The 13,265-nt window shown below is 36.0% G+C and overlaps 1 protein-coding gene across 12 annotated transcripts in view; it reads left to right on the top strand.

The window, feature by feature from the left end:
- Nucleotides 1–13,265, top strand: part of LOC109049030 (myocardin-related transcription factor A-like) — a 47,362-nt gene that overhangs the window by 16,719 nt on the left and 17,378 nt on the right. For 10 of the 12 annotated variants that reach the window (XM_042728889.1, XM_042728934.1, XM_042728940.1 and 7 more), the window contains one exon: nucleotides 5,253–5,318. In XM_042728889.1, coding sequence (XP_042584823.1) covers nucleotides 5,253–5,318 — 66 coding nt within the window. Of the gene's footprint in view, nucleotides 1–2,729; nucleotides 2,800–3,847; nucleotides 4,783–5,252; nucleotides 5,319–13,265 lie in introns of those variants that run through there. The other 2 variants (XM_042728954.1, XM_042728927.1) reach the window with 2 other exon arrangements.

The following is a 13,265-nucleotide window of genomic DNA, read 5'->3' on the forward strand; positions in this document are numbered from 1 at the left end:
TCGGACCAGTAAGATGTCGTCATCTGAAAAAATACAAAAACATAACCAAAAATAAAATACTAAAAATAATAATAATAATTGCTATACAAATATTACGGGAAAAAGATGGTCAGTTAATGGACTTACAAGACTGTAGTATGGATAAAAATGTTTTATTGTAGGCCTGTTTTATATTATGCATTTCAGGTAACATTTATTCAAGATAAACTTCATTTGAATGGTGACTATGGCACGTAATACAGCCCGGTAGCCAAGCCCTATGGTTAATATAATAATTTAATAATGTAATAATTTCTATAAGAAATAATATAATAATGTCCTAATTCAAAATAAAATATTAATGAATCCATATCTCTGATAATCCCGGGTTAATGTGGTCACGCAGGTTTGTTTACGCATTAAACTCGTGGCCACGAGAAATGGATGTCGTTCCCTCAACATAACATCTAGAGGTAATGACATAAGGATGATTGTTACCTCGACAAAATGATCTTGTGGTCACGACATAATATCACGTTCCCACGAGTTAATATGATGTGGCCACAACAAAATTAAGTGAGCCGGACATGTCACCTTACGGGCACCGTAGTAATATATATACCTGCCACATTTCAAAATTTACTTGGATTGTTTTCTCAACCTATCCTCTCCTCTCATCGTAAAAATGGAGCCCCGCACATGACATAGACGTACACATCGCGTCTTTTGCGCGCTCAGTTTCGTTATTTCAAATGTAGACACACAGCAAGCACACACACTGCACACCTTTGCGCCGCATTACGGCTCTGACGAGGCTTGTTTCGTCGTCCATGCCATAGGTGCAGATGTGTGTTTCTGCCGTCGGTGCCCACTGCATAATAACTGCGCACTTACAATCCATAAAAATATAAACATAATAAAGCATACTATAACAAAAAAAATAATAACATATCAACAACAATACATATAATTTACTACTGATACTTACATTTCACTGCTGGTCATATGCTCTCCATATAACCATGTAGGCCTATGTGACAAATAGAAATCTTAAATCTTGAATCTTGAATTTAGGACAGTCCGTTTCACAAAGTCGCATTTTATTTGTTACTCTGACACAAATTCCCGCGCAAGCGGTGTAACTAAGAAAGCAGCACTACTGAGTAAGCTATGATGAAATATTTTTCTCATGATTAATAGAGGGCTAGATGATCGTAGTTTGTTAATTATTTCGCTGTATTGTTATTGTTTGTTGCTGTTCAACTTAAAATGATGCATCTGTCGCAATGAAAGTATTATGTCAGGGAATCGGTCGAAATGAGCTTGTGTTTCATTGTAAAGGAGACACAATTAAGTAATTCTGGTGGTTGTGGTGGAATCACTTGTCTACATTTTTATTTCCTGGATGTCAGATTTTTGAATTTGGTGGCTATGCGATTTTGTTTTATTCAGTATTCTGCCATCTATATTTGCTAAGTAGCTTTTAATAGGTTAATTTACTCAGAACGCATTTTTCATTCCACTGATGTTCTTTTACATTGTATTTCAATGTAAATACGCTACTCCACGTTTTGAATGCTGCGCTCTCGTCTCAGGTCTTTAGCAGCTTCTCGCGCATAATTCTCGTGCATAATAGTCTACATCATTCTTAAACACGGCGATCAAGATCAAAGAAATTCAGCTTCTAAAACACAACTCTAGACCTTTGGGGGCGATGACAGTAGCACAGAGCAAAAGTAAAGAAAAGTAAAGAAAAAAAAAAACCTTCCACTGACCTGCCTCGCGACCAAATCTCTATCTGTGTGAAGCCTGTATTCTAATAGTTGTAGTAATATCGGTCCGACAAATACGTGAATGGGCCTCAAAAGGGTTTTATTTTTGTTTTGTTTGTACTTTTACTTCCGCCCCTCATCAGTGCTGCGCTCGCGGCTATAGCGCACATTTATCTAGGTTTAACGTTTAAACATTGTTATATGCTTGAACTGTTTTATATCTGTAGATTTTATTTTAGGCGAGTCGTGATGATTTGAGAAGGCTAAATTGATCAAACACTGACTGCCGCTGGCCGCTTGGTCGTGTTTAAGAAACTAAAACTTAGGATAGCTATATTTAACAAACAAAAAAATGCTCCAAACGTTTTTCTAAATTAAAAAAAAAAAAAAAAAACTAAATATAATCACTTTGTTATTGCATACAAAACTGAACTATTTTAATAGCTGAAACAGTAGTATAAGCTGTTTCTGGAGAAGGGGGGGAAAAGACGGGCTCGTTCGATTTAACTGGTTCTTCTTACTGAACCGGTTGAACCAGTTCACCAAATCGGACTGAATCGTTTGTAACGGTTCGAGTCTCTAGTAAGCATTAATCCACAATTTACTTAAATTAAGTTATTCACTTTTTTAACGTGGCTGACACTCCCTCGGAGTCGAAATATCCCAGAGTAATTAATTTACTCAAATAGTACACTGACTGAACTGCTGTGAAGAGAGAACTGAAGACGAACACGAGCAGAGCAGCACGTGTGCATCGAGCCGGATAACGAACGTACACGTCCACTGCTGGACCGGTTCTCGTTCTCAAGAACCGGTTGCATCGGTTTTCGTATCACCACCAGTACACTGAACCGAGAACCGTTTCTTTTAGACACGTCCGAGTTGAGAACCATTGCGCATGCGTGATTCAGCGTGAAGCTACCGAACAGACTGCCTACTATGACTGACACAGCACTGAACCGAGCTTGTTCTTTTGGACAGCTGACAGCTGCTAATGTTATGAGCGCGGATAAACCGAACACTTGAATGAAGGGCAGTCTGGCGAAACGTGAGTTTATTTAATAACAAATAAATCGCAATGGATTATGTATAGTAAGTGGAATATGGTTTCTTCGCTGATGACAACTAATTTATTTATATCTTAAAGACTTAAATCCTAGTGTGCACATCACTGTATTTGGGTGCTTAGTTGCAAAACTTAATTGTAAACCTTTCAGATCATGATTATGATATTTTAACTGACTGAAGTTATGATTACTGACTTTATATATTTGAATGTGTATTTTCATCCCGGTCCTGGACGATACTTGATATCATAACAAAATAACATCAGGTCTTAAAACAAACTACGATCCGAAATAATAATACATACTAATTGAAACTAACTGTCCGAAAGAACCGGTTCGCGGTTCGCTCCCCTTCCCTTCACTACATTCCACGCTGATAGCTGTTTTGCAGTTTTTTAGTTCTCATCTCCATAAACAAAACATAAGGTGCGTCTCTGATTTGTTGTTGGTCTACCATTACGCTCCTATTTCTTCTAAGCTGTGAATTACAATTTCCGTTCATCTGACCAATCTGAGAAGTGCCACAACATTAAATCTGGAGGTACTGCCGCTCCGGTAAGCCAAAGTGGTAAACAGCCACAAGTTAGGTCTTTTGTATGTTAAAAACAATATAGATACTTGGTGCCATAGTATCGATAATGTCTCGCAGCTGGAAATATCGCGATAAATCGGCACATCGATTTATTGTCCCACCCCTAGTGATAAAATGCTTTTGTGTGGAGATTTTATCTCAAACTATGCTACTATTTGACGTCATACAGTACATATCCCTACCATCAAAATGTTTTACAGAAGCCATAATGAGTTTTTCTCATCCAAATGAATGGGCAAATGTGTGGAAATATGTATTGATATAATATTGAAATGTTAATATTAAGAGTATTCTGAATTATTGGGTGTGTGTTCTTATCGATACTATGTATTTTATATATATTACATATTTTGTATCTATCAATTATTGTTAACATTTCTTGACTAACTTGTTTAAATCTGTTTCTGTGTTTGACAGTTTGTTTCTGCATGTTCTAACAGCTCTAATTGTGATTCCTCTAACGTCTCGATTCGTACATGTTGACTCTGTGCCACATGGTTAATGGTGACGCCAGGGAGCAAATGTGTCAAAAAGTTAGATGCGAGAACTAAAACCACAGCGAGAGATGGCTCGATTTAGCCTTGTATCAGGTTGTTAATCTAACAGAGAGGAGCCCGTTCCCCCCGCGGTGGTGTTTAGTTTCATGTTTGTTACATGAACGGCCTGGTTTTGCATTCTCGTAGATGTTTGAAATCTGCAGTGGGATGATACCAAAATACGACTTTATGCGACTGTAATATCCACTGTACACACAGCAAGCGTTGTTTCATTTTTTTGCTAGTGTTGGCATTTCTTCTAATGAATGAGATGGTTGCTTGACTTCCTGTTTTGTGGGCCTTGATACAACGGACATTTGTTCGCATAATGACAATTATGTAGGTTAGTCTAAATGTGAGCCAGTAAGCAAGATCTTTGTGCTGTCATTTATTTTACCTCATCTCTTGTGGCTTTACTGATAAATCACTTGATCCAGCAAATATGATGTTGTGACTTTATCTTTGAGGTTAAGTCCAACCCCAGATAACCTGTAAAGCTGTTTGCTTGAAGTAGTATAAACGTCCAAACCTCTAGCTTCTAATATTATATATTTCACGGTAGATGTGCCAGGATCTTTTTATACACGTTTCTTGGTTTTAATCACTAATTTAGATATAAACACACGTTCAAAGCAATTTAATAGATTTGACAGTCTTTCTTCCTGTGGTAAGCCGTGGAAACATCTCGTACACTTCTGTTTTAAACTGAATGCAGAAACAGGAAGAGGAAGTTGTAGTCTGCACTTTCTCCTCTCTGACTGATAAGCTCTCAGCCGGCTGTCAGGAAGAGCTTGTTCGAGGGGAGGATGAAGGAGACGGATCAAGCTGCTCGCCGGGTATTTTATCAACTTGTGTGTCTTCTGTCATGCTGTATTTCCTTAAGCTTCCAGAACATGCAAATGTTGAGGCATTAGGATAGTAATGAACTGCAGTGAAGTATTTTCTACACAGTAACTTTCAGTTGTGTTTCTGTTTTGAGAGATTAATGTTTTCATTGCACAAGACCTGTCTGTTAGCATCATACTAGCAATCTTATTTTTTTATCTTTTTTACTGGGTTTGAACTTTATAAAATGTTTAATATGTATGGTTGTGTATTTGTGCACATTTGATGTGCACAGTTGATGTTGCTATATCCATCATTCAACCAAACAATCGATCTATCGTTGTGCAACATTATGTCGCAAGAATGAGTATTTGTTAACCTGTTGTCCATTCAGAGTTGAATTAGTCGTTTTGTCAAATTTTCATCATTGATAATTGACTATATGTCTTCATCTTTGACTTGGTTTCTCATTTTCTTCTAGTGCTCCAACTAAAACTTCAGCAGAGACGGACTCGAGAAGAACTGGTTAACCAAGGGATCATGCCACGTAAGAAGAACTCACCCTCTCCTACTAGTACTAGTTAATAATATGTTATTACTACGCAGTTCTATTAGTTTTCGGCTTTAGATTTGAGGATCTCAGACGTTCTGTAGTACATCCCAAATGTTCCTTTAGTCTGATTTTGAAGATATTTTTCTTCCCTTGAACAAGATTCGTCCCACACCTGGTTCACAATTTTCATCTTTATGTGATTCTGGGTAGAATGTCTTGTGGTTAAACTTAGTAGGTATAGCTAGTCTGTCTCGTCCTGTCTAAGTTGCTCATTTGGTTTGGTAAACATAAGATAGTTAAACTCACTTCCTTTGCGTTGTGGTTTTTTGCTGAATGTGAAAGGTTGGCCCATTCATCTCAAAACTACAACATTTCGAGCTCAACTGTCAGGTCATCACTATTCTGATGGTGTCTTCGTGTTTAATTTTAACAAAAAGGTTTCCATCTCGCGTTGACTGGAGATGTATGGTTTGCTTTAAGTTAGTTCAAATGAAAAGATAGTTTGCTTGATTTGAATGCTTAATGATGAGCAAAACAAGCACCAAGAGGTCTCACTCAAACATGGACTCTAGTGTAATTTGAACATGATTTTTTGAAGTCAAAAGTAGCTTAGCCCAAATAACTCAACAGATTTCTTACTCTTTTCCTTTTATACATGTGTCCTTCTTCACCAGGTGTCTTATAGAAGAATTACCGAATTATATTTAATAACCTCAAGGTATCTCAAGTTTTAGGTGACTGCTGGTCATAGCTAAGATGATGTGTGAGCAGAATATTTAATTCAGTCCATTTAAATGTGGCGTTTTGGTGTTTTGTTGATGTTGTTTGCATCTAGGTTAATTGGAAGCCATTTTTGTATTAGTGCAAATGGGCAGCAAGGTTCAGGACAGTTCTTGCAAGAGTTTTGTTGTGGTTGTTAAGTTTAGCCAGGCGAGAAGTTTGAGTGACGTCATTCTAGATTGGAGGTGTTTCTAAGGCATTTATGCTAAGCATATTGTTCACACATAACTGAGACTTTAACACTACACTAGCCTCACACAGGATGCATGGTTTTAAACAATGCAACACTTTAGACACTTAAAAAAAAGTTCATGATTAATTTAGCAGCCTTTGAGAACATTTTAGGTACTGTTTCATGTACTGTTAATGGGTTATTCCAAAGTACTCCAATAATAGTTACACGGCAATGAAAGTTTTTCATATTATAGGTCACGATTAATTTGTCATTAGCTGTATTTCCTTCCAGGTTATAAATTTAATTTATGCTAATAACTGCCTGGAATATCGTGAACAAAATAAAAAGAGTAGCATCAGTGTTTCCATGTAAGACAACGAAATTGGAGAAGTTATTGTAAAGTTGCTGTAAATTATTTTATTTTATTTTATTTTTAAATCAGTGGGATTAACAGCAGTTATTAATCCCGTATGCAAGTGGAGGCAGCATTGCAAATAGAATCGTGTCCTGTTTTGTTTCCAAGTTACCAACACAGCTAGTCATGTACGGCAGAAACATATAACCAGTAAGTTGCAATCGTGTGCCATCCTCCGATCTCAGGCTTTACTCCTACACAAAACATTAGATTTAACCTTTTGAGGATATCTGGTGGAGAACCACGTAATCCAAATGATCAGGTTGATGTGATGCTCGAAGCTGTAGAGCTTAAAACAGACCTTTGCTCTGACCATTCATCTGCATCTGAATATAAGTTTGCATTTGAAGTATTTAGAGACTTAAAGGTCTTTCCTTACATTCTCTCAAATATGCAGATACCCTGTCACTTTTTGTCTCCAGAGATCCAGACTAGCTAATCAAAGATCTAATTGTTTGCAAAACTTTGCATTTCTTTTTTCCCGTTTTAATTTACAGTAGTGAAGTTTAATCATATCTGTTTCCAATGCTTTATGTGCCAGTTTCATCTACAAAAATTGTTATATGATTTTAGATATACTTGCATCCCTTTTTAAAGCACGCACACGGCGCCTACCAATAAATTTGATATTAATTTATGTATGATTTGTATTAAATGTTGATTGTGTGACTGGCCCTTTAAGGAGGCGTGCCAATAATGGAAGCACTGATTGCTTGCTTAAGATCTCTTCTTAGAATCATCTTAAAAAGAAAAAGAAATGAAAGCCGGAAAAGCAGAAGGAGAGAGTTTGAATGAGTTGATGGTTCCCCTGAGTAGTTTTATGTAATGCTTCATACTAGACCCATAATATCTTCCAGCATTTGTGATCCAATTTGAACCCAGTGTCTGCTGATATCAGCATCTCGATTGGCACACTGACTGGATTGTCAACACTGTGCAACCATCAGCGATGATGCCATAGAAATTATTGTTTTCATAGAAGAAATTTCTTAGAGAATTCCTTTATTGTCATATGTCATTTAGAAATTTTGTTTTAGCTTTCTATACTACCCGTCTGTCATGTTGATTCATAAAAGTTTGTCCTGACGATTTAAGGATGTAGTTACAGGGACATTCTCAAATTCAGATTTTTGTCTTATTGATTGATTTATTCATTTGTTTATTTGTATTTATTTTATATAGTTTCTTTTATTCTGCATTTCTTCTCATTTTTTTATTTTACTCCTTTCTTTTATTTTAATATATATATATTTTCATTTATTTATTTTTAAATGCAATGCACAAAATGGCATTGCTACTTAACCAATATCACTTACATAGGTGTCCTGAGAAATTCTGGGACAAAGGATTCATGGCATGTGTGCGTTATCCAATCAGTAGGTTTGGGAAACTTGTTTGAAAACAGTCATTATTCTTACAATTCTGTTTGATGACTAAAGGCATAAATGTAAATGTGAATGACTCTAATGGTGCAGAAAATGCTCACTGCAGCTTTAAGTTTCAAGAATTAAAATTTAAATAAAAATGTTTCAATTGCTTTAGATCCAATATCTATACATTTGCATGCTAAAACATGAGTTTAAGATGGAGATATTTAGTGCACTCTTACTCATAGTGAGTACATGACTAGCCATGCTCTTCATTTGTGTGGTTTGCACACACACACAAACACACACACACACACACACACACACACACACACACACACACACACACACACACACACACAGTGTATTTAAATATATGCCATGGTTCCCATTATATATTTTAGTAAAAGGTCAGACGCCTGCTATAATTATCAAAGCAATTTGCGTTCCAAACCCTTTTGATTATATGAAGCAAACTAGATACTCTGAAGAGAGAATATAGAAAGTCGTTTGATTAGAAAGGGTCTGTCCAGAATAGAAATAAACAGCAATGACAGCAGATGGCAATCTAAGGGATCTTACAGCGCTCTCCCAGTAACTGTCTGGATCTAAATATGGATCCCAACAGGAGGGAAGGGCCACCAGCAAATGTACAAATGCTTATCTGCTCTTTTAGAATATCCCTGAGCCCCGCTTTCACTGTCTTCTCCCTTTCACTTCCTGTGTATGCTGGTTTACACTTCCTGTCAACTTGAATGCACTCTTTCACTCTTATCTGCAATGTCTGATCGCCCCTTGACTGAGATGACATCTTCTACTCAAATTAATGCTTCCCCCATTAAAAACCCATCATTACAGCCTTCAGAATAAGTACAGTTTGCGCTTTGGAGCATCAGAACTCAGAACCACTAGGTTAGATTGTACATTTTTCCTGAATTGAATTTAATGTACCTATGTATATACATACATATATATATCTACAGTGGTGTGAAAAAGTGTTGCCCCCCTTCCTGATTTCTTATTTATTTGCATGTTTGTCACACCTTAATGTTTCAGATCATCAAACAAATTTAAATATTAGTGAAAAATAACACAAGTAAACACAGCATGCAGTTTTTAAATTAAGGTTTTTATTATTAAGGGAAAACAAAATCAAAAACTACATGGCCCTGTGTGAAGAAGTGTTTGCCCCCCTGTTAAAACTGTGGTTTATCACACCTGAGTTCAATTTCTCTAGCCACACCCAGGACTGATTACTTCCACACCTGTTCGCAATCAAGAAATCTCTTAAACATGACCTGCCTGACAAAGTGAAGTAGACCAAAAGATCCTTAAAAACTAGACATCATGCCGAGACCCAAAGAAATTCAGAAACAAATGAGAAAGTAACTGAGATCTATCAGTCTGGAAAAGGTTATAAAGCCATTTCTAAAGCTTTGGGACTCCAGCGAACCACAGTGAGAGACATTATTCACAAAATTACCCCAAGAGCACAGCGACGACTCATCCAAGAGGTCACAAAAGACCCCACAACAACATCCAAAGAACTGCAGGCCTCACTTGCCTCAGTTAAGGTCAGTGTTCATGACACCACCATAAGAAAGAGACTGAGCAAAAATGGTCTGCATGGCAGAGTTCCAAGATGAAAACCACTGCTGAGCAAAAAGAACATAAAGGCTCGTCTCAGTTTTGTCAGAAAACATCTTGATGATCCCCAAGACTTTTGGGAAAATACTCTGTCGACTGACGAGACAAAAGTTGAGCTTTTTGGAAGGTGTGTGTTCCATTACGTCTGCTGTAAAAGTAACACTGCATTTCAGAAAAAGAACATCATACTGTATCAACAGTAAAATATGGTGATGGTAGTGTGATGGTCTGGGGCTGTTTTGCTGCTTCAGGACCTGGAAGACTTGCTGTGATAAATAGAACCATGAATTCTGCTGTTTACCAAAATATGCTGAAGGAGAATGTCCGGCCATCTGTTCGTGACCTCAAGCTGAAGCGAACTTGGGTTCTGCAGCAGAATGATATCAGAAGACTTTGGAGTGGCCTAGTCAAAGTCCTGACCTGAATCCTATTGAGATGCTGTGGCATGACCTTAAAAAGGCGGTTCATGCTCGAAAACCCTCTAATGTGGCTGAATTACAACAATTCTGCATAGATGAGTGGACCAAAATTTCTCCACAGTGCTGTAACAGACTCATTGCAAGTTATCGCAAACACTTGATTGCAGTGGTTGTTGCTAAGGGTGGTCCAGCCAGTTATTAGGTTTAGGGGGCAAACACTTTTTCACACAGGGCCATGTAGGTTTGGATTTTGATTTCTCTTTATTATAAAAACCTTCATTTAAAAACTGCATGTTGTGTTCACTTGTGTTATCTTTGACTAATATTTGAATTTGTTTGATGATCTGAAACATTAAAGTGTGACAAACATGCAAAAAAAAAAAGAGAAATCAGGAAGGGGACCAACAATTTTTCACACCACTTTTTTTTTTTTTTCACATGCTGTCATTACATTTATCCCATAAATTATATATTTGTTTTTCTGTATTTGTGGCTTTGTAATACTTTATTGTAGGCAGGGAGTAATGTATCATGGGCCTGAAAAGGAAAAATTAAAGGAGTCTTAAAATGTACAAAAAGAATGTCTTGTAGTATGCAATAGAAAAGTAGGAACAACAATAGTTTTTGCCCTAGATATAGGCCATTTTTCAGGGTTGCAATTTAAGTAAAAGTAATTTTAAATATGACAATATATTATACGTATGTGGACAATATATTCTGCATCAAAAATGAAATATAATACAAATTTGTATATATTTTTTATAATTATATGTCATGACATTTTATTGTTTAGTATTTTAGTGTAGTTTGTTTTTTAATTTACATTAGTTTTTATTTCAGGAAAAGTTCATGATTTTTGCATGCATTTTCAGTAAACGTGGATGCTGATCACACTGTTTTGTAAGTGATTGTGTTACTCAAAGGAAACGTGTTCTGTTTTAGCCACATTTAAGTTTGCGATGAATCACATATCCAGGATGCAGTTCACAAAGAAAATCTGAAGATTTGAGCCTGAATCTTGATGGGGATGTGGTTACAGGGACTTTCTGCTCAAGTTCTGCTTACATAACCAAAAACAACATGAAATGTCATGGCATAATGCAGAAAGCCTCCAGACGTCTACAAATGCAGTTATAAGAGCTTTTACAGCACAAACTGCCTGTGCCCTAGTTTTCACCCTTTCTGCCTCAGTGATTTCTCTGATAAACGACAAACATCACCACGTCTTTGATGGTGGAGGACCATTGTGAATGTAGGATCCTCATTTAACACATAATCAGCTTTAGTAATTGGCCTGTTCGAGATTTTATGTCAGATGCAAGAAAATGCATGATTTATTTCAGTGATTTAATGAATTCCTAGCTCCAAGATGGCGGTTGGGTGACGTGGCGTTTAATGGGTTGTTAGAGCTGAAAATGATGAGAGATCACACACAGATCAAGTGGTTTTTCACACTAACCTTACAATTTCTCGCTTTTGCACACTTTTCTCTCTCTCTCTCTCTCTCTCTCTCTTCAGGCGCATAACTACATTTTGTGTTTTTGCTGGTCAGGGTTAAAGGGCACTGTGTGTGAATGCAGTGATGTGAGAGGAGCTTGTGCATTGCTGTGGGCAGTATATAAACCACTCTGAAACAGACCCAAGAATCTCCAAAAAAAACAAAAAACATCTACTCATCTTTTTCATCTTGCTTTTTTACAGGCCGCTCTTTTTTTAATTTCCACTCGCTGCAGTTGCATTTATCTGTTAAATAATATATTTGTCTGTTTTTCTGTATTTGTGGCTTTGTAATTCTTCAAATGTACATATACTGTACATAGCTTAACTGATTTGACTTAATATTTAAATGATTTTACATTATTTCTAGTGTTATTAGTAAAACATTATAAAAAGGAACTAATGAAAACCAAGATGAACTTGCAGTACGCAATAGAAAAGTAAGAACAAAAACCCTTTCAGTTGTCAAAAATGTAATTTAAAAAAATTGTTTTCCTAGATACAAGCCTCTCTATATCAATAACCATCAAGCTTTTATTTAAATTTATGAATTATTTAAAATAATGTTTTTCAATCTGGAACTACTGAAAGTGATCTGTCGTGTTAGTAATATATATATATGTGTGCGTGTGCGTGTGTGTGTGTGTGTGTTTGTGTTGGTTACTGCCCTGCTTCCCGAGTCCTCCCTGGTCGCTGATTCTCCTCACCTGACAGACATGTGTGTGTTTGTGTCTAATAAATATATAAAATATAATACATTAAATATAATAATATATTTGTCAGTGCAGAAGTAAGCTGTTTTCTGTGAATGTGTGAGACTTCCGAACATTAGCCGCTGTAGGGAAATAACGAGAAGAATATCAACGTGCAGTAAACTGTAAAACTGCTTGCACTACATATGCATAAATAATATAATAAATTAAAATAATATGGTAAGACACACCAGTTTGCAATATCAAGCAGCAAGACAAGCTGTTTTGTGCAGCTAAAAATAGCTGGAAAGTATATTTAACATATATATATATATATATATACACACACTACCGTTCAAAAGTTTGGGATCAGTAAGGTTTGTAATGTTTTTTAAAGAAGTCTCTTCTGCTCATCAAGGATGCATTTATTTGATCCAAAATACAGAAAAAAATAATCTTGCAAAATGTTATTACAATATAAAATAATGGTTTCTATTTTAATATACTTTAAAATATAATTTATTTCTGTGATGCAAAGCTGAATTTCCAGCATCATGACTACAGTATAAAGTGAAACATGATCCTTTAGAAATCATTCTAATATGATGATTTATTATTAGAATTATCAACAGTTGTGCTGCCAAATATTTTTTTGGAAGCTGCGATACTTTTTTCAGGATTCTTTGATGAATAAAAAGTTAAAAGGAACAGCATATTTTCAAAATATGAATCTTTTCTAACAATATAAATCTTTGCTATCACTTCTTAACAATTTAACACATCCTTGCTGAATAAAAGTTTTAATTTCTTTCAAAAAAAGAAAATAGAAATTTACTGACCCCAAACATTTGAACTGTAGTGTATATTCTTAGAAAAGATTTCTATTTTAAATAAATGCTGTTCTTTTTAACTTTTTATTCATCAAAGAATCCTGAAAAAAGTATCACAG

The sequence above is a fragment of the Cyprinus carpio genome, chromosome A3 (assembly GCF_018340385.1).
Source record: "Cyprinus carpio isolate SPL01 chromosome A3, ASM1834038v1, whole genome shotgun sequence".
NCBI lineage: Eukaryota > Metazoa > Chordata > Actinopteri > Cypriniformes > Cyprinidae > Cyprinus > Cyprinus carpio.